Below are 22,469 nucleotides of genomic sequence, written 5' to 3' on the forward strand. Positions count from 1 at the left end.
CATCTTTAAGACTATTCAGCTAAGAAATGGAAATGCAAGTTCTGTACACAGGGATCATCTAATATGCTCCGTATTCTCACAGTAGCATGGTTTCTAGCACGTTCCCATTTTATGTTATTCCTGAGATTATACAACTTTTCCGCTGGGTGCAAGAGGGCCACTGAATTTAATAGCATGAATATCCAGAACAACATCTAACTTCTTGATGTTTATATTCAAAAACATTAGTCTTTTGTTGACAGTGACCATCTGTACAGATTCACTATGATAAACGGTTGTTACTGATTTTGCATCAATTATACTTTAAAGAAAATGGGAAAATAAAAACAGCTATTATGCAACTAAGCCTTTCTTTCCAACAACCATCCAGAAGACAAGCTATCAGGAAACAGCGTAAATGCCCCTGGAATTTTCATTAACTCATCACTTTACAAACTGCAGCCCTCCACATTTACCTACTTTGACATAACTTTTACGTACTGTATTAATAAAAGCATCACCTGTTAAGGAACAGCCGTCGTTCAGTAATAGAGGGCTTTTATTTTCACCATTGATGGCTGGACTTCTAGATCTCTCCTGTGATGGTGAACTGAATCTATCAATCACTGATGAGTTTTCTTCTTCCAAAGCTTGCTTCAACCAACGCTTTAATAAAACACATTGAAATCAGTGATTTAACAGCTTTAAGATATATACTTCAAAAATGTATTACAATTCAAGTGCCAAGCAGCTTTTTTTTGGCCTGAATTCATGCTAACAAATAAAGACTTATTTTGAAGTACTATGGCATGGGGAACCATAATGAAGGGAAGCATTACCTTCTTGCAAGAGCCAGTAATGTTTTCCACGGGTTCTTTTTTCCTCCTCTTTTCTGAAAGGAATGGTGAAGTAAAACGAATATAGTGCTTTGGAGTAGAATATACATGTGGGCTGTACGTGAGACCTGGTAGAGAATTCAGCTGAGTAGCCAGAACTTCAGGGTCGGTAGTTATGCGCAGAGGCCGTTCTGAAACACTGTCTGCAGGCTTCCCCGTCTTATCGCTTTTTTCACTTAACCATTCATTGACCAAGTGCTAAACAAAGAGGAAAAAAATTGTTTTATGAGTGTTTTCTATTAATGGCTTTCAGAAAGTTTTTAGTCTTATTACTCATCTAGTCATCTGTTACACAAATCAGAAGACAGCTGGGCAAGAATATGAAGACAGTTTGCTGAAATAACTGGGAGAATGGAAGGGAGCACTATACATTTGCTCCACATAACGAAGCTTTTGTTGTTTTTCTGTAAATGAAGAACATTTAGTTCTTTTATATTTAACTTTCACTGAACATACTTCCAAGACACTTAAAATTGAGCCTGAGCACCTAAACTCACGAAAAACTTTGTCATGCTAATTAGACAAAGTGAAGTAAACTCCTTATCAGACTTCCATGCTGTCAGGACTCTGCTTCAGTCAACATGTCAGGCAGATGCCTTGAACATTCTTCCTTATAGTAGCTAAATTATAGTACATTTACCAAAAAGGGTTATTTTTTCCTATCTGGTTCAGTGTTTCTGAAAGACATACAAGCGTAGTTTTAGTTCCTTTTAATAGGGTACCAGAAATAAAACAATTGAACTCTAGTAAGTATACAGGTCTTTGAATTAAATACCCAAGAGATTCAGACCAACATTCTTCGTTTCAAAACACGCAGCTTTACTCATCTGCTGCAATGTACAGTATAGAATAAAACTGCCTTCTAAGTTGCAAAATAGTTCTCAGATATTTTTTTTGAGCATTACTAGAAGACAAGGATACTTCTTACAAAAGATTTACACAAGAAATAAAAATACCAGCATTCACTGCACTGTAACAGCTTGAAAAAAATTCAGTGTGGAACGCAACATCTTGATTTTCTTGAAAGACTTCATCCACTATTTTTTCTTACTGTTATCATTTCTTATATCTTTTACAGAGAACTAATTTCCCAATTTTTACAGAGGTAAGCAAAGCTAAAGACATGCAAAAATAGCACATTAATTATTAATATCATTTTAAATGCTATGATAATCTGTCAAAGCACTAAGTTGTTTTTTTAAACAAACCTATTTAGTTTCAAATCAGGACTTTCTCCTTACTTAAGATATACTGGGTAAAATACAACCAGGTATCTACCTTTAAAAACATGGAACAGGAAAAAACTACAGTAAAATTGAGACGACTTCTGCTTTTTTGTAGCACACAAAAGAGGAGATTCCAGGCTCCTCTCTGACAAGAATTTAGTAGCGATGTAATTAATACTCTTGCACCAGATATGTGAACTTTGCATGTATTTATCTATTTGTGGATTTAATTAAAGTCACCTAGCAATTGTTACTGTTCATCAACAAGAAGTTTCTTCCTCTGCTTCCGCTGCCCCCATTTCCTCCCCAGTAAAACATTCAGAATAACTCATAAGAATGCCAGAGAAAACCATAAAACTTTAATGCCATCTGCAGAATTTTAGAGCAGAATGTTTTAATCACTCCTGCAGTTTTCAGATGTTTTTAAGTGCCTTTAAATAGTGCAACATTTCTTCAAACTGTGTGCAACGCATTGCAATAAAAAAAATCATTTGAAACAAAGCACTAAAGAGAGTTATGAATACTTCCCTCCCAGATATCCACGTAAACTTTTGAGTATTCAAATCCACTCACTTCAGAACAGATGCCTCAAAAGTACTGGAAACTAATTATTTTAAGATGTTTAGTTCACTGCCACTGAAATACGTTCTAAAGTCTATGATGAATAAAGGAAGGAAAGCTAATTCTACACACCCCACCTGCAATTAACAGTTTTAATTACGTTTCAGTTATATATATATAATTTCAGTCTATTTAGAACGCACTTTCCCCAGAAAACATTTGTTCCATAATTATTCTGTAAGCTGTGTTTTGGAATTCTCTTAAATATTAGGAGGTTCTACTTCTAATAGATGTAACTCAACTTTAAAAGCTCAATTTATTACCAGTGAGTGGCCAGGTAATGGTAATTTTTAAAGAAGAAAGGCTTTTTTTTTTTTTTTTAATCCATATATAGCTATGATATAAATGTAGCTGTCTATACTTTTTATAAACCTCTGTTCAAAGTCCATCCCCTCCTCCCCACCCTCAAGAGACTTACCTTCTTTGTTTTAGGATACTTAGTAGGGCATTTATTAAGTGCTGGAGCTTCTGTTTCAGTAACCATTTCTGTAACAACAGTTTCTGTTTCGGGCTCAGCTACCAGTGCAGCATTCTCAGTTTCATTATGCTGTGAAGTTACTTCCACATCAGGAGAAGATGGCTGGATATCCGAACACATGCTCACAGTTCTGTGTCGTCTACGCTGTTGTCCAATGTGAGTTCTACTCCGAGAAAAGCTTTTTCTCTGTTTAGCTCTATTAACCTTGGCTGGGGTAGGCTTGGTGGCAGTTTCTTCTTTTGCTGGTTCCTGGTACAAGACAGAAAATTAGTAGATGGATCTCACACACATGTAAAATTACATATCATTCTTAAAATAAAATGTTATCAGTTCCTCCTTTTTTATATGTCAAAAAAGCCTCTCATTTCTCTTTTTAGAGCTAAACACTTTAAAATTACTATTTCTACTCTACTTCAAGGCAGATTACCATGTTTCCCATACTTTCCTCCCAAGCATCACTGGGAGAGTATTCACACAGACCAGTCACCAGTCAGATCACTGCAGGTTTGTACAGAAACTCCTATACCACATTCATTCATCTATAGGCTAGAAATCATCTGCTTACACTATGATGTCTTTCAGCTCAATATCCTTTTTGTAACTTACAGTTTGCTGAGTGTTTAGAATTGCCATAAAGGACTTAACAGCACGCTGACAAATACTATCCATGGAAACAACCCAAACTGAGCATCTGTGGGATTATTTGCAAAGGAGAACTAGCATCCAGCAACAATTGACTTAAAAAATGTTTATGATACATTAAGATGTAAGAAGAATTCAGAACAAACTAAGCCTTAATAACTACTTTGAAAGAAAAGACTACAACCTGTTCTGAATAACACACTAGAGAAGCAAGGCTTTCTCTGCTGGTTATGGAGGGTGCCTAAATAAAAGCAACTCCTATGCATAAAATGAGCATCAAAATGAGCATCTCGAAGTACTATCCAGATTTTGGTCAAATGTGTTTGAGTGCAGGTGATTAAGAGAGTTTTATACATCTTAATGTGTAAATCGACATCCAAACTGATCAACATCACCTTTTAAAAAGCCAGCTTGAAAATAAAGTTCCAGGTAAATACCTGAATAAACTCGGTGTCATTGAGTATCTGTGCTTCCTTGCATTCTGATTTAACTTCAGTTTTTGCTGTGCTGATCCTTTCCAAAGCCTGTTCTCTTCTTTTTTCTCTTTTTTCTAGTCTGGCAAAAGCTTGCAGGATAGCTTCCATTTTCCGTTCTTCTCTTGTCTGATGGATATAATAACAATCATCATCAAATTTCAGTCAATCTTTCGCATCTGTAAATACTGTGAAGTTTTTTTTAAAGTGCTTCAGAGCATGTACAGTGTACGTTGACATGCAGATCACTTTCAGCAAAGCTCAGAGGACAGGGAGAAGTTAGAATGACTGCAATTACTGCAGATTTCTGAAGAAAGGCTTGCATTCTCATCAACCGTGACAAACAAGAAGAGAGGGTCCTGCTTTAGATTAAAGAACTTACTAAACAGACATTTACTGGTATATCGCTGGCCTATAAACATAAGAACACACATCACTGGGTTACTTACTATCCCATGTAATATTTAAAATGCAATGAAAAGCTCATGACCAAAACCATGAAATTTTACTATATACACAGAAGTACCACAAAAAAAAAAGCTTCATTATCCTCTGACTCAATTTTCCAATATGCCATGAAGTATATCAAAACATGCAACCAGCATCCAACAATTACTGATTTGAAGTAAGATAACATTGGGTCACCCACAGAGGTTACATTTTCTGTGGATCAGTACTTGAAGTCTAGTCCTATTAAAGAGGTAGCTCCCTACCTGCACCGAGCTCTGCTTAAGACAGCACAGATGCCGCAGAATTGAGGGCTTCTATTACAAGCTTTATTTATTTTCAATGCCAGAAGCTCAACAACAGTGCAATGTGTTTGCATCAAAGAAAACACCTGCAAGTACATTGCTCATTTGAGCGGATGAGGAACAATTTTGTTTTTGCCACTGAGCTTGCCTTTGTTTGAATGGTAAAACACATGCAAGCTTGCATTATTTGAAATCTTCATGATGGAGACAACAGTAATTACATCTGTAACTACTACAGCAACCACACTGTAATGTGGTTCCATACGGTTTTACTTCAGTAAGAATACCAAAGTAAAGCGCCCAAAAACAAACAAAAAAAAGCCAGTATGTTCTCTGGACCAAAGGCAGCGTGTCCAACAGTGCTCGCTGAGTATTGCTCCTCAAAAGCATGACAAGACACTGCAGTATGTTAAAACTAGAGCTCATGCTGTCATTCTTCAGATTTCACATTAAAATGCAAATTATTAACGTGAAGAGATTTTACTTTCTGATGTCAGGTAGAGTTAAAAACACAGGTCTTACTAATTTTGCTAGTGACAATTGTGGAAGTACTGACCAAAAGGAATATAAATCCCTCCCCCTAAACTTCTGTAAGGCCTGGGTAGGTGCAGTCTTGGTGCCACCTTGAAATTAATTTAGAAGTTCTGTTTAATCTGATCTGTTATCCTAATTAAATACAATTTGGTTTCCATAGGTCACAATGCAAGTATACTGTTTGCAATGTTTTAGAAAAAGGAATCTAACTTGAGAAGTCTGTCATTGACCAAATTATCATCACCCTACCTTAAGGAAAAATAACAAACACTATATAATTATCTGAGGAAAGGAGAGCATCAGAAGAGCTGACACACCCAGAGAATATAAATAAAGAAGAAATGAAACAGTAATTTAAGAGAACATATCTGCAATTTCAGTGAAAAAAAAAAAAGTTTCAGTACTGAAACAAAAATAACTGGTAACATCTGACCACAGTTTTCATAAATTAGTAAATGATTAGTTAATAATGGTTTGCTACACTTACCCAAAATAAAGATAAAGCCTGATTTTATTTTTAAGCATGGTACTCATCTTCCTTTCAGGTTAATAAAATCGTGGTTAATGATTTCGAGTTAGGGATGTCACAGAATCACAAAATGGTTTGAGCTGGAAGGGACCTTAAAGCCCACCCAGTTCCAACCCCTGCCATGGGCAGGGACACCTCCCACCAGCCCAGGTTGCCCAAAGCCCCATCCAGCCTGGCCTTGGACACCTCCAGGGATGGGGCAGCCACAGCTTCTCTGGGCAGCCTGTGCCAGGGCCTCACCACCCTCAGAGTAAAGAATTTCTTTCTGATATTTATTCGTCTTTAAATTAAAAGTCTTTCCCCTTGTCCTATCCCTATACCCCCTGACAAAGAGTCCCCAGGTTTCCTTCAGGCCCCCTTTATTTACTGGAAGGCCGCTGTAAGGTCTCCCCAGAGCCTTCTCTTCTCCAGGGTGAACACCTCAACTCCCTCAGCCTGTCTTCATGGGAGAGGTGCTCCAGCCCCCTGGTCATCCTCAAGGCCTCCTCTGGACTCCTTCTAATACCTCCATGTCTTTCTTGTGCTGAAGGCCCCAGAGCTGAACACAGGGCCTCAGGAGGAGCCTCATGAGGGCAGAGCAGAGGGGCACAATCCCCTCCCTCACCCTGCTGGCCACACTTCTGGTGATGCAGCCCAGGACACGGTTGGCTTTCTGGGCTCCAAGCACACATTGATGGCTCATGTTGAGCTTCCCATCCACCAACACCCTCAGGGCTGCTCTCAGTAATGTCTCCCTACTAGCAGGAGGTAAATACGACAAAGCAGCCTGAAGTTTACTTAAGAAGACACAACAAAAAACAAGTGATTACTGCTCGTTTCCCACAGGCACTTCTTGTGTGCTATTTGTTGTGTGCTGTACTGTAGTTTAAAGGTTCCACTGCAGTTTTTGGCAGTTTCATGAAGGGACCTTCAAAATTTATCAAGCCCAACTGCCTGACCACTGCAAGGCTAGCCATTACTTACAGAAAACATTAAGTGTGTTACCCCAACATCACTTCAACAGACTGACTTACTTGGGGCATCAGCCACCTCTGTAGAAAACCTGTTCTGGTGTTCGGTCACCCTCACAATGAAGGAATTTTTCCTGGCGTCCAGTCTGAACCTCCCCTGGTGCAGCTCTGTGCCATTCCCTCACGTCCTGCCATCAGTTACTGGGAGCAGGGACCGGCACCTCCCTCTGCACGTCCCCTCCTCAGGAGGCTGCAGAGAGCAATGAGGCCGCCCCTCAGCCTCCTGTTCTGAGTGCCCCCAGCCCCTCCTCACAGGCCGTGCTTTCCTGCCCTTGTACAAGCTTTGCTGCCCTCCTCTAGAGGATTTCGAGGACTTTAATGTCCTTTTTTTTTTTTTATCATGAAGGCCAGAACTACATCAAATATTCAAGGTGAGGCTGTGCCAACCATAAATGTGGCAGGACAATCACTGTCTGCCTGTGCTGTGTTTATTGCACCCCAAACTCTTAGCTGCCAGGGTGTGCTGTGGCTGATGCTGAGCCTGCTGCCACCAGCACCCCCAAACCCCTTCCTGCAGAGCTGCTCTCCAGCCACTCGTGTCCCCGTCCGTGCCTGGCGTTACTCCCTTCTGCGTAAGTACTGCACGCATTCACAACTAACAGCTGTGAGGGCCGAGTAAAATGTCATGGAAACGTGGAAACAAAGCAGAAGCTTTTCTACAACACTGATACAAATTATTCAGAAGATCCAGAAGATGATGCTTTCATGAAGAAAAAGAACTGAGTTGCAAAATTAATACGCATTCAAGAGACAAACCCAGTAATGGCAAAAATCTGTAAACAGGTCACGGAACAGCAGGAGCATAAAGCCTTCCAAGCAGGAATTCAAGGCCAAAACTAGCTGGCTCATGCTAATGCTAAGTATCAATGATTCCTCTCTAGTGTGAATAATTCATTTTCTCACCATCTATGTTTTCACTTCACCAAAAATATTATCTAATTGCACTCTAGCAGTACCTGGTTGGATTTGAAAAAGACTGCAGTTACCTGCAGTGCCATTACATAAAGCAGATGAGCTACCTGCCACTTCGATGGCACATCATCCAATTAGACTACTGAAAAAATAGGTGCAATGGTCAACCGTCAGAAAAACTCTAGAGAAAAGCTTTAAAATAATGCTGACAGCTCAGCAAATAGAACAAAACTGTCCCTGTCATTTTGAATCTTAAAATAATGCTGAAGAAATAATTAGTCTAATAACTTTCAGATATCAAAATCAAAGATGGATGTCTACAGACCTGATGAAATATCCTTCTGAATGTACCAAGTAATTAAAAGCACATTAAGATGAACACTTGTCCTAAATGTGTTGAAAGGACATCTGGTATGAGCAACATTGAATAATGGCAGACAACTGAAATGCTGATCTTGTGATCGTACCAAGAGGAAAGATGCCACAGCAGCAATTGCCTTAAGCTGCAGACAAAAAGTACTTTAAATGTCATTTCAAGTCTTTATGCATAAAATAGCTCTTGGCAGGTAATCATACACTAAATCCAGGAGAGAATAAAAAGCAAACACTAATTCAATGACAAAACAGTGTTGTACTAAACACAGCATGATATGAGATAAATACAACAGAGATAAAGGAATTACATAATGGCGTACAGTCTCTGGATCAAACTGAATACTATTCAAGTTAAAATTCACCAACAGAGAAGATGCTAGAACGAAGAAGTTGAGAAACTAGAAAACAGTGAAGAGTGACAGTAAGATAAAGAAGAGATAGAAGGTGTAATGACTTACTTTTCAGTTCTTAAGTATATGAAAACGAAAACAAAAACAAGACTAACTTCAAGGGAAGTGAAAGGATAATATCCTTATTGCACCCTGTGTGTACCGTAAATAACCTGATAGGGAAGATGGGGGAGGTGGAGGAGTAAGGCAGCAGGCAGCATGGCCAACCTTAAGTTGAAGGCCAACTTCCCTTTGTTTTAATATAACATTTCCTAGACTGTCGATTCAACAGCAGAAAGATGTTAAACGTTCATCTTTGTTTCCACATTCCTCCCCCACCAACCTCCAACTCGCCACGTACAACATCCATTCACTATGCCTCTGAATTACTTTCTCCTCCCTAAAACCAGTTCCCTTTCTTATTTATCCTTCTGTGCTACTACATGGTGTTTAGCTTTAGGTCAGAAAAGATAAAAGAATGAGATCATTATTTAACATGCATTCGTTTAACAAATTACAACATGAAACAATGTTGACCATGTTTCCCCTCTGCAATTTTTAGCTCTCCTGACGAGCCTAATAATCACCCAGGGCCCTGCAATTCAGGTACAACTGTATCAAAAATAACAGGACAGTAAGCAAGAACTGTGAAGTGTCTAGAAAGAACAGCAACTCATCTAAGTCTATGTACTTAATTGCAGGTGGTTTTCCACGTTAACACACATCTGAGCACAGGCACACATAGTTACACAAAAATGTGAGAATATGATGCTTTCCTTTTAATACAGGGTGACAGTATTACCACTACAAACACCCAGTTCTTAAAGAGAAGACGAAAGGTACGTTTCTTCATATTTTACCACCAGAGCACAGCCCCCAGAGTTGGCTGCCTTTTTTTTTTTTTTTTAAATAGGGTGGGGAGGGAAGTATCAGAATCTTCTCTTTACATTTGGTGGATTTAGCAATAAGTTCTTGCCAAACTCGTGCTGAGTTATTGCCGTTAGCAGTGTTTGACTTGGAAGTTAAGGAAGTTAAAAAGAAAATGAAATATACACAAAGAGAACTTGCAAAGAAGATAACCTACCTGAGACACGCGAAGCAGCATTCAGAATTGAATCAATGTGCAGTATTTATAAAGTGATAAATTGTCTTTACAACAACTCATGGCCAAGAAAATAGTTGGTTCTGACATTTGAACAGGTGCAAGTTAGAAGTCTTGAACCATACTTCTGAAAGACTTCATCTCTCTCCCTACTAAGTTAATGCGTGTGCAAAAGTTGCACAAATCTAGATATGCTCTTGTACAAAGAACCAAGGTAAGTCTGTTCAGAAGACTGGTTACAAGTAGAACATTTAAAAGTCACGAACAGTGAAGTGTTAGAATAAGAAGTTTTTCCAAATAAAAATATGTATACAAAAAGTGAGCATAGACAATAAAATGATAGCATTTAGAACGTTCCAAGTACTAGTATTGCGTTATAAATCTTGGTCAAGATTTTGATTTAATCTATTTGAAGCATCTCACATTTTGAATGCCCAACACAAAACCACATTTTATAATATCAGTGTTCATAAAACTGTTCTATACCAACTTCTGAAAATTAGGATTTCTGAGGCTTTATAAGTTGGGAACTCAAAAAAAGTTAATGCCATCTATAAAACAGCCATTAAAAATAATGTACAATAATAAGGAGTGAAGAAAATCAATTCTACTTGATTTCTACACACATCTTTTTTTTTAAAGCGATAGCAAGTTATATACATTTGAAGATAAAAGCAGATTTTTTTGTCAGAAAGCGATGATCAAGCCAGATGAAATGCTCTCACTTAAATAGCAAGCCTTGCATTTGAAGTTGAAGATCATGTAAGGATCTGACTTCACATATACTCAGACTCTAAACGCCTACAGAAAGGCAGCAATTAGCATGGGAAGAGCAGGTGTCACTAAGCCTTAGTGACAACTTTAGGCAGCTACTTGCTTCCCAACTTACCATCTTCCTTTTCCTTTCTGCAATCTGCTCCTCTGATTCCATTTCTACTTCATTGCTAATGGGAGTTTTTTCTTCTATATCATCAATAAAATCTGGCTCCTGAAAGATGGAAATGACTGCTTTACAGAAGCTCCACTACCTCCTGCAAACTAGGGAATACTAAAAGCTACACAGAACTAAGAATCCTCAGATCACTACTTCAAAAGTAACCAAGCCAATATATCAAGGTAAAATGTAAAAAAGCTGACATCCACTTGTACCTTTGCATAAACCTGTAAATATAACCACTTGGCTAGATCTTTTTCAATCTGAGCTTAGACACATCTGTATCTTTTTTCTTAAGTATACTGATCTTACTGAAGTTTTGGGGTCCCATCCCCAGCCACCCACCCACCCCCAGCCCCCCTCAGATTATGAGAATTAAACCTGCAGTCCAACAGAAACTTGGGCACTAACACTGGCCACTGATCTAGCCACTTCTTAACAAGTTAAAAAATTAGGAGCTTTACATTATACATCCGTTGGAAAAAAAAAGGCATTATAATGACGTACAATGAATGTTGTCATGTCAAAGGGAGAAGTTAACATACTATTATATGGAATTTCTTCTCAGCTCCAGAGTGTATTTCATTGAAGTGATATTTTCTGTTTACAATCTCACTGTAGTTTAATAACGGTGCCATGCCACACAGAAACAAAATTTAACTAACTAATAATGGTCATTTGGTTTAAGAAAAGAACACAAAAGGGTAGGTTTGAGGGTTAAGTTTGTTAGCCCTACGTGCAATTTTACCTTTTGGTTAGGTGACTAAACAGAACTCCTTAGCATTTATCTTTAAAGCACATTTCCCCATATCCTTTCTTTTACCTTAATGTTATATATTTTGTCACAGAAAAGAAGGTTATCAATTGACTAACTGGGCCTCTATATTTATATACATAGTTTAACAGCTTTATTCTCCTCACAATTCTTATTAATTCTTTAATTCTTATTGTTAGGTTCAGTTTGGAAAAAACACTGAGTTCTCCTGTGACTGCTCTGCCAAAGCACTGTACACTATGCTAAAAGCCCAGGAGAAGGTTCCAAATACCAGTTAAAAAGCAACAAAAAGTCATGTAAGATTGTAAAGTTTAAATATTGCCTCTGCAGATCACTTTTAACAGTCACATGCCATGCCTTCTGGACTTCCAAGCACTTTAAAGCAACATAGCTACTAAAACCACGGAACAATTTGATCATCTTATGAAAACTGGGGGAGGGAGATGTCAAATATGCTCTTTTTCCCTGAATTTCCTTTGCTCCTAGTGACACTAAAAGATGAAAAACTCAAAAATCTCTCCTCCCAGAACAAAAACTCTCTCCCTCTCCCCTTAAATCATCATCACAAGCCACCACATTCAAAGAAAGTTTAAATTGTATTTTCCCTACAACAGAGATAGTTACCAAGGTAACAATCCTCTCGTGAAATACTTCTTTAACAGCTGCTCTGCAAAGCTAGGTTAATAATTAATTTCATGGATCTCTCTCTCATTAGTTCTTTCATACTGACATTAAAAAAGACAGATCTAACAATTGACTACCATGGTATTAGCAAGTAGTTTCACCACACTAACTTCAGAAAATATCTTCTTCCTCCCATCTCTCCAAACTCTACTTAAATTCCTTACCAAGTTACAAGACAGCTGCAGCCAACGCTCAATATGCTGGGCTGAAGTTTTATTTGTTACAGGAGCAGTGTTATTTATTGTTATGTTTAATATATTACACTTCTGAGTAATGTGGCTTTTTGGTTATCTACATTTCATGACTGTCTGGGAGCTCCTGAAAGCATGACATGAGGCTTTTGCATCAGAGACCCACAAAGAAATTTAGAGGAAAAAAAAGTCTAATTAAAACTGGTAAGGGAACCAAAATATTTAAATCCAATCAAACTAAGTAAAACTGGGAATAACGTAAAAGACCTTAACAGCTTATGCACCATTTTGGTTTTTGATAAATCCACATATCCCTTTTTCAGTGACTTATTAAAATAATTTTAGTAACTACACAGTTTTAGAGCATTTGTGTTTAAAAGCTTTGCTTCCTAATCGTTTCTGTGTCAATACCTGATTATTAGAAATGGAGAGCCTGAGGGGAGAGAGCTTCCTCTGCTTATTATCTGTGATTTTCATTTTGGTGGCTCCTCCTTCACAGTCCAACGTGATGTTCTGATTTTGAGTCTCTTTTTCTCTTGAAACATCTTTCTCTTTCTTTCCCTTTTTCCTTCTGGTTTCATATCCAGTATTGATGTTTTCAGTAGGCTCAGAGCGTCTGAGAACTGGACATTCAGGATTTTCTTTGAGGCAAGCACAGTCCACTTTGTATTTACTAGAAGTAGATAAATCCAAGAAAGAATATTTTGATTAGGCTGTACAGCAATAAGATTAAAAAAACCTGTAACTAATATTTAAGCTGATAATTTTCACATATAGAATTAGACTCTTCAGTGCTTCAGTTTTTGAGCTTGTGTCAGCTTAGATGTTCCTGCACAATGGGCCAGTGCTCTAGAACACTTCCTACTAGCAGAGAGAAATCATTACAAGATGACACACCTTACTTTATAATAAGGCCCATATGGGTCTCAAAAGCCTTGTTTTGCCATCAGATTTCAAAGAGGTGACTAAATAACAGCTCTTTTGTATGTAAACAGAATTTAAGCGATAGTTTCCTTTATCATTTCAAAGGAATTCTTACAAATAACGGCAGTTTACTACAGTTTTCCCCAGATAATAAAAGGAGCAGCAGTTATATTCAGAAAAACGTGTATTATAGTATAGAATTTAAGGCACTAAGCATGCAGTATTTTTGAACATTCTTAATCAACTATTTATAGCTCAATTCCAGACACCATCTTCCCAATGTTACACTACAGAGCCACTCTGAAATACGGCATCACTGTGTAGTTCTACATTTTTTCTACTCTCCCCACATTATGGGGCACCTATATAGAGAGAAGTTTTCATAGTCCATGTTTGTTCATATTCACCCGAGTTTGCATGTTATCTGCATTACCAATAGGTAACTACAATATTGCTAAAATTAGCAACAGATATTCAGTAATAAAAATATAAAAGAAACCCTGCCTAAACATACCCTATTCACTGCAAACATAAATACTCAATGAGCACTGCATTATTAATGCACGCAAAGAAGTGAACGATACAAAAATCAAGGTCACCCTGAATGCATCACAACTTAACAGGCATTAAATGTTATTTAATGAACAGCGTGCTCAAATACTTACCAATTTCCATAATCAAAATCAAATGCTATTGTAATCTCTGCTCCCTTTGGAATGTTATGGATGGAGTAAATATAAAGATGAATCGTTCCATCTTCAATTACATGCCTCACCTATGTAAAAGAGAACATCATTTTAGTGTAATGAAGATTTATTGTTGTTGTATAGAAATTGCAGAAAGTGCTCAAATTATTAGTTGGAAAAAATCAAGGGGAAGGGGACATGTAAGTAAATAAACCTAACTTAATTTCATGTATATTCTCACCTCTGCATTTGGTGTACATGAACGCCTGATGAATCGAGCTTCATTTCCAAAAGTCCTTGCATCGACACACATTTCTAGCCCATGGAATTTGGAATAAAACAAAACAAATGGGTATGGCCTAAAAAAATAAAAGAAAACCAGACCATTTTTAAAAATTCTAAATACAGCCTATTTGATACAAAATTAACTAATGTGAAATAGCGTTGGCAAGACACACTGAATTTGAGGGCTTATCTGAGAATGACTCATTTGTATTTGAAGCTTCATGTTCTCCAAATGTATTTTCAGAATACTGAAAGTTTGAGTCACAGCCCTAAATGCAATTCTTCTGCATGGGATTTAAAATGAGAAACAAACGCTAAACATGGAAAAGACAAGGTAAAGATTCTAAATCTTCCTTAAGCTTTTCTTGTAACTAACTATAAAATGAAACTCCAGTAGAAATGCAGTTGCCTCAGACAATCACCTCCAAAAAAAAAATCCACCACCCCACCCCTGCCTAGTTCTTGCAGTGCCATTAGCACCCAGCCTTCTTGAAGGAACTGGGCATCTCAACACTCTGCCAGGACATACTTTAAGTGCTGCTACTGCAGTTGCCTGGGAACCCTCCTGGCTTTACTGAGCAAAAGCTCTACACTCACTTCTCCAGCAAGTGTCTTGCGATGTCCCAAGTCAGTGTGTCCCTGCATTTAATGGCAGCACTGACAATGATTTGCAGGAAGCAGCCACGCAGCATTACTCAGTAACCCACCAACTAGAGAACCACGGCAGTTAATAAGCCCATGTTGACTTGTGTTCAATTCTGTTCTTAGCCTTATAGAATTAAGATCTTTCTCTCAAAAAAAAAAAAAAGTCTTTACCACTACTTTGCTAATTATTTTAGGATGGCAAGACCTGTCAATCCCTGGGTTAAGGTGCACATCTACATAATTGAGAACGCAGGAATCCTTTAGCCAGGTAAGAACAAAGAAGGAAGAAACTATTTCCTGAAGAGAGCTATAATGATATCCAGGAGAGTGGGGAGGACACCAGATACCAGCTGCAATTATTTTTAATCAGACAACAAGTAAATGCAAGGCACCACTGGTAATCAAGACCCACTTGTATCTTAGGCACAAGTTTGGCAAAAGAGCATTTAATAGTTACCTTATTATAACATATTTGAAATAAACAAACCTTTTAAAGAAATATCCATTAGCTTCAAATTGTTCTCTCAGCATGAACTTTCCTCTGTATTCAATAATAAGTGCATCAGGAGGCAAGTCTTTGGCAGCTTTTAAAATTTTCTTGTTTTTTTGCATGTAACTCTATAAAGACAGAAGTTAATTTATGAAATAATGGCAAAAATGGGTGGAAAATTATTAACAGCAGATCATACTTCCACAACCACTGAACACTGCTATATGAACTGAAAATTTTGTTGTAATTAAACCTCCAGACTAATTTGATCAAGCAGTCCTGTTCCCATACCAATGCAACTAGTTAAGAACTTAAATTCAAAAAACGCCTTAGCCTTGTATTCTAGTACAGCTAAATCGCAGCATACAGATGTTCTCACAATTCACGTATTTTATCCCACAGTACATTTAACTGTCAGCACATGTTGAATTGCTGCATTCATTTGCATAATGCTTTCAAAAGGCTTCAATTCCTTCAAACAAAACAGAACATGCAAACATACAAGGACATCCATGATTCATTCAAGGAAAAAACAGAACAGGAAAATATCAAAATAATAAAAAAGAAACCTGAGAAAGTTTGCAAATTTCTTATTTCCGTATCTTTAGATGGAAGGATGTCTTTTAATTAAAAACCAATACATACCCTGACAATTAGTGAACTCTCAAAACTGTCACCGTCAATCAAAAAGGAAGTAGCCTCTATGTAGGCAAAAGGCTCTGTAAGCAGGGATATTCCTCTAAGGAGGCTGTCCCATATGCCATGATGGTCTTTGAGGAAAAGAAGCAAAGATGCTTCTATTAATCTGCTACAGTATCTACTCCTTGAGATTTCTGCTACAAAATGCTAAGGTCTGTTATATGACTCTGATTTTAAGCTGATCATTAACTGATGTCAAAGACAGAAAGACATTGCACAGTTTCTTCATAAACTAGAAATTACAGGATCACAAGAGTACAGAGTCAAACATCAGTACTGGGATACCACCTACCATCAGAAACATCCTTCATGATGAAAATGAAGTTCTATTCTATCTGAATATCTAAAAATCCAGAACAGACTTACCACATCTCAAGAAAAACACATGCAATTAACATGTTGATACACTTAGGAAAAAAAATATCAAATTTTGATGCTTCTTTCTACTCTAACCATTCCTGGTATTCCTTACACATCAGAGAAACGGTAGCAAGGAAGCTTACTGTGTTATTCCCTCCACAACAAATATTTTAAATGACAATTCAGGTTTTAGGCTTAGTATAGCATTTTAACTATTTTATGAAAATTGGTATGTAAATATGATTATAATCAAGAGCAATACAGCATGTATGAACATCAATTAGAAACTGAAAAAGCTGTTACAACTCTGATGCTTAGGTCTGGTGAGACTAGATAGAGGAAATGAATGTGAATTCATTTACTTGTTTATTTTTAAGGCATCTAAATGGTTATCTTTGTTATGGTAAAAAACACACACACAACGACACAATGTGGCACAGCTCCTTACCTCTACTGGAGGTTTGAAAATCAGATTGCTGGTGCTGACTTCTTTTTTGTCATTTCCATTGCCTAATCTCAGAGCTAGTTTTTGTGCCTCCCTCTGAACACCCTCACTGTACTGGTTGTTACTTGCTTCTTCATAACGATCCATCCATGCCTTGATTTTAGTTTCCCATCCAAAGTTCGAACTGTCAGCTGGATCTATCTCTGGAGCCGAGCCCTATAAATTAGAGTAAGCAACCAGTTATTACAAGGTTAAGATTTTATTTATTTATTGAAAGAAAGGTTCCCACTAGTAAGCTAGAAACTCAGAATATGTCTACAACATGCTACAAAATAAAAGGCAGAAGAATGCCATATACTTAAATTTGTATGCAACAACTATGATAATTGAGTTCTGTCTTAACAGTACTTTGCATGCACTTTTCCCTCCACTAGAGGAAGGGAAAGCTCACTCTATGGGAAGTACAATTTTAATTTCTGCATTATTTAAGAGCACTCCACTGAATTCAATAGTATTACATTTGTTCTTTTATAAACAGCATCATTTCATAAGCATTGACCGAGTTCAGGAATACATCCCTTTTCAACAGGGATTCTGGCTTTTAGCAGGATGAGGATGGAGACTGACATCGTCTCCTCCCAAAACTGCCCTGCATCAGGAATCTAGCAGTGCAGGAATTGGAGGTCAAATCTCCCTTTCTACTCAACTTTATGAACATATGCAAATATAAAGAACTCCGGCTTCCATTCAATTACACACAGATCTGATACACCCCTTTCAGCTTTAAGGGCTATGCTACATCTTCCTGCTTCACATCTTACAAAGCTTTACAAATCCTTCTACTACTGCAATGAGGTGCAAAGGCTGCAAACTCAAACATTACAGGCTTTGCACACAGCAGTTTTCTCCCCTTGCCTGTTCCTCACTAAACAATTTTCGTTTGCAGTGCTTCGGGTCCTTTCACTTTCAAAGAAAGTACCATTGTACCTCCAGACCTCACAAACAGCAGGCAGGCTGCAGCCAACCAGTGCTCCTTATGGACAGCAGCAGCCAACGCTCCCTTTTCTATCCACCTGAGCAGAGACACTATTAAACATTCATAAAACAGCAAGTAGTTCAGTACTTTTAATTTACCTGTTACTAATAACATTTATTTTGTGCATTGCGGGAACCATACATACGAACAGTGTAACAAAGTGATGCAGTTTTAAAAAAGCAACAGAGCCACACAAACACCAAATTCATAAAGACAGAATTGAGATTTTATTCTCATTTCCTTATTTTGTCTTCATACTTGCAAGTCCCAGTCATATCTGGTATATCTTAAGCCTAAGGTGTGTCCTACGTGTATTTATCTCAAGCATGAATAAACTATGGGAAGTATCTAGCTTTCACATGATTAATATATCTCTCCCACAGAAAATCTGAGGACTGCTATAACATTACAGTCTTAGAAAGCAGACATCCAAACACCATTCCTTAAATGATGCCAGCACTTGATCATTACAGAGACTATGCCAGCACTAGCAAACAGTCCCACCAGATGAATACACCCGTGTATGACAGCAGAAATGCTGGCTCTCAAATGCAACATAGTCACTTCATTCTTTTGCTGCTTACAATTATTGATAAGTTGGAGTTACTAAACTCAGATGAAGCACGTAGGAACTTTGTTCCCTTGCTTAGAACTGAAGTGCCCTAATTCCTCCACTGGCTCTTGAGTAGCAGGTATTCTTGGGGAAAAAAAGCTCACATTATACTATTTTGGTTAACTTTGCAGAACAAAAACATGCTTTTTATACCTTTAAAATTACTATGGTAACTACATAACTCATTATTAAGAGTATTTTAGTACTTTAATATGAAGCATCAGGGTATTTGGGACTATGCATTCAGTAACATACAATTAAGGTGTATAACAAAAACAAAGCACTGAATCACACTACCTTTACTCTTGAAGATTTCCTGGATCCTTCTCGAAATGCCTGAAACAAAATTATATTTATTTTCTTAGGAGGAAATACAAAATCTCTTAAGCAATTCAAAACCTGTTTAACAATTACCTCCTCTTTTGTGGACCATTCTCAACATGCAAGAAGAAAACAGATGAGCTACTCAAATCTCAAGTCAGTGGGTTATCTCCCACAAAACAAATTAAAAAAAAATAAAATCAGCATTTCAAACTAAGTGCACATTGCATTTCAGTGCTAGTAGTCCATGTACCCCTGCCTTTCTCCCACATTACAACGTGACTCTAGAAATTCAGAACACAATGAAGAGTAGCTCAACAGTTACTTAGGGAACACCCTTTACTTAGCAGGTTAAGTCTGTGAATAGCCCATATCCTTTACTGCAATAATTATCAAAAGAGGGGAGGGGGGAAGCAGGTGACAGAGAACCTGTAAAATTCACTTTCATTCTGAGATTTCATTCTTTAAGTTATGTTATGTTAGGAGACAAAAAACAGTAGAATACAATGTAGTAAAATTTATATTCAGAACCTTTCATTCAAAAGGCAATATTTACTTAGTGACTGGTATCTTTTTGGAAATATTATTTCTCACTCCTACGTTTAAAGGACAAAATTCTCATCCAAGCCAGTGAAGGCAACTCATTAGTTTAGGAAATCCCATGTACTTTACTTCTTAACGTAGAAAGTATGTTGCTCACAACCAGACGGTATTATCACCATAACCTCTTCACCAAATTATTTCACTAGCTAACTTTCTGACAGCACACTTCCATACAATTGCAACTCAAATAAATGAACATAGAGTCAACATCAGGACATTGGGCAGCAACCCAACTGGAACAGGTTGCCCAGAGAAGCTGTGGATGCCCCATTCCTGGAAGTGCTCAAGGCCAGGTTGGATGGCGCTTTGGGCAGCCTGGGCTGGTGGGAGGTGTCCCTGCCCACAGCATGGGGCTGGAACCAGACAATCTTTAGGGTCCTTCAAATCCAAACCACTCTATAACCACTTCTGAGCTTAAACCACAACTGATGAGACAATTCTTCGTTATCCAAAACCTGCTTTGCCTCACCTCGACCTGTATTAAGCAGTTTGGCCAAATACAATTCCTCCTTACAAATTCTATCTCAATTATAAAATTGAACTATCATGGCTACATATTACTTTATGAGAACGGAAAAGGCATGAAGATTGTACCATGTACTACAGCAGAATATTGCATTTTAATCTAAACCCAGGTAGTAAAATATTAGTAACAATAACCTGGATTTTAAAACCAGTGTCTCTTGGTAAGAAATGTCACACAGCTGTAATTTATAACAGAAAAATAGAAATATTACATTCACTTACTTTTTTACATTTTGCTATGTTCTGCTCTTTCTCCCCACTTTTTTTCCTTTTCTTATCATTGACCTTTGTAACTCTTGTAGCAGTTAATGTAATTGTGGTTGGTGTATGTTGAAAAGCAGTATATAGTTCCACAGGAACCTCATCACCACTCTCTGTTGCACTGGTATCTCCATCTTTAAAAGAAAAAACATTTTGTAAGCAATGACATAACACAGAAAGAACATTCACTAGCTACTCTACACCTGCCTTTGAAAGCCCAAAATGTGTACTGCCAAATATTTCAGGAACTCATACACAAAATTCACCAATAGTTTTAACAGCATGAAAATAAGTATCTGTGAAAAGCTAGTAAATTAGCAGATGTTTGCAATGCCAGTTAAGAAAAAGATACCAGACTAACTCATTTTTTAAAATTGAATTATTTTATAGCATTCCATTATTAACCAAAATTAGAATCGAAATCAAAAATGGTAAAAGAATTACTCATCAACTCATCACCTACATAAGGCCTTTACTTGTAATACAGCTTTGGGATTCTCTGATGACGATATTCTAGAGAGGATTAAAATTAATGACTGCCCAGCATTTCTTTTGAAAGCCTATTAATCAGTCATGTGCAAGTTGTAATCAACTACTTGAGCTGAAATTTTTAGTGTCAAGTTCCTTTTTCAGGGCAAATATGTCAATGTTGCTGAAAGCCTTCTCTCAAAAAAAAGAAAAAATCCCCTGAAGATCACACTCTGCTACTCCCAAGGAAGAGAAAAGTGGAAGTCTATTTTTCCTTGTTAAAACAAGATCGTACACAAACTGTTATTTTTGTTTTCTGTTGTGACACAAAGACCTAAAGCCAAAGTTTGAAGTTTAGCATACATCAGCATTTATGTCAGACAAATACATTTCCTGACCTGAAACAGGATTACCCTAGTTCTGTCAAGATGAAAGGCTGTCAACTGTGGGAAGGATTGGAAGAGAGATGGTACAAATAGATAGCAGACTGCTCTTCACGTATGCTTAGTACAGACTTCTCACATTTTAGCAGCTTTTCCAAATATTCTGCCTCCAGAGCATTTCACACTACCAAGACTTTTTGAAACCACACAGGGGAAGGCTTTACAAATACTTACGATGAGAGCAGAGAAAACATTCCTTCTGAGCTCAAAAGGATGTTGCCTTTATCAGTGCACTCAACAATACTATCTATTCTTGAAAACTTCTCTAAATAAAGAGATCCAGCTACTGGTTAGTCTGGATTTTTCTTGCTCACAGCATTCCTTAAACAGGATTCCTCTGTGAACAGCAAGCAACCCAGTTTTACGATCTTGGTTCTTCTTTCTAAACTTATTAGACAAAGCTATACTTTACCTATAAGTTGATGTAGGAATATTTATGCACGTATTATATATATATATTTATATAGGTGATCTTAATTTGTTTGCATCTCTACTGGGACAATTTTATGAACTATCACTAAAAACACACAGAAGAAACGTCTAATAAAAAACTAATTTTAACGACTAGCCGAACACCCAACAATTGGAAAATGAAAAGCCAAAAAATCAACACCCTTAAAATCACCTATATTTTATTCCATACACTAATGCCTACAGCATCATTACATATCATGTCACAGGCAAAACCAACCAACCAAAAAAACCACCAACCTGAAAGCCCCCACAGAACACCACCTTCCTCAGGGAAGCACCATTTCAATACTGTTGTCTATCTACTCTGTGCTCTAGCTTACTGTAAAAAAGTAATTACCTCAATCAAACATATAATTACACCGAGTTGTTTTGAAACACTCCTTCCTAACCTACATAACCTGCTTTCACTTTGAAGAGCCTTCGCAAAGCACACTAAGTGAAGGTTTTCCATCTTGGAAGGCAAGGTACAAAGTTCCCAAAACTTTCACAAAAATTACGAGCCCAGACACTTCTCCATAAGCAGCACGTGGCTTCATCAGCACCTATTTCAAGACCAGACCACTTGCAGCACCATCCTTGAACAAGTAACATATCTGGCTACTGTATCTTTAAATGAAATCATCCTTGACAAAATTAGGTGCTTAACAAAGGTAGCGCACTGAACCAAAGCTGGCAATCTAATCCTCAGA

At 37.5% G+C, this 22,469-nt stretch overlaps 1 protein-coding gene across 9 annotated transcripts in view; it reads right to left on the bottom strand.

Annotated features, from left to right (window-relative positions):
* The window catches only part of KMT2E (lysine methyltransferase 2E (inactive)), a 72,099-nt gene that overhangs the window by 18,123 nt on the left and 31,507 nt on the right, over nt 1-22,469 (bottom strand). For all 9 annotated transcript variants that reach the window (XM_084510397.1, XM_084510391.1, XM_084510392.1 and 6 more), the window contains 12 exons: nt 20,357-20,529; nt 18,983-19,021; nt 17,040-17,252; nt 15,530-15,660; nt 14,354-14,471; nt 14,092-14,201; nt 12,914-13,175; nt 10,808-10,906; nt 4,280-4,444; nt 3,141-3,449; nt 819-1,073; nt 501-645 (listed from right to left, as the gene is read on the bottom strand). In XM_084510397.1, coding sequence (XP_084366523.1) covers nt 501-645; nt 819-1,073; nt 3,141-3,449; nt 4,280-4,444; nt 10,808-10,906; nt 12,914-13,175; nt 14,092-14,201; nt 14,354-14,471; nt 15,530-15,660; nt 17,040-17,252; nt 18,983-19,021; nt 20,357-20,529 — 2,019 coding nt within the window. The remainder of the gene's footprint in view (nt 1-500; nt 646-818; nt 1,074-3,140; nt 3,450-4,279; nt 4,445-10,807; nt 10,907-12,913; nt 13,176-14,091; nt 14,202-14,353; nt 14,472-15,529; nt 15,661-17,039; nt 17,253-18,982; nt 19,022-20,356; nt 20,530-22,469) is intronic.

The sequence above is a fragment of the Aythya ferina genome (genome assembly GCF_964211825.1).
Source record: "Aythya ferina genome assembly, chromosome: 1".
In the NCBI taxonomy this organism is placed as follows: Eukaryota; Metazoa; Chordata; class Aves; order Anseriformes; family Anatidae; genus Aythya; species Aythya ferina.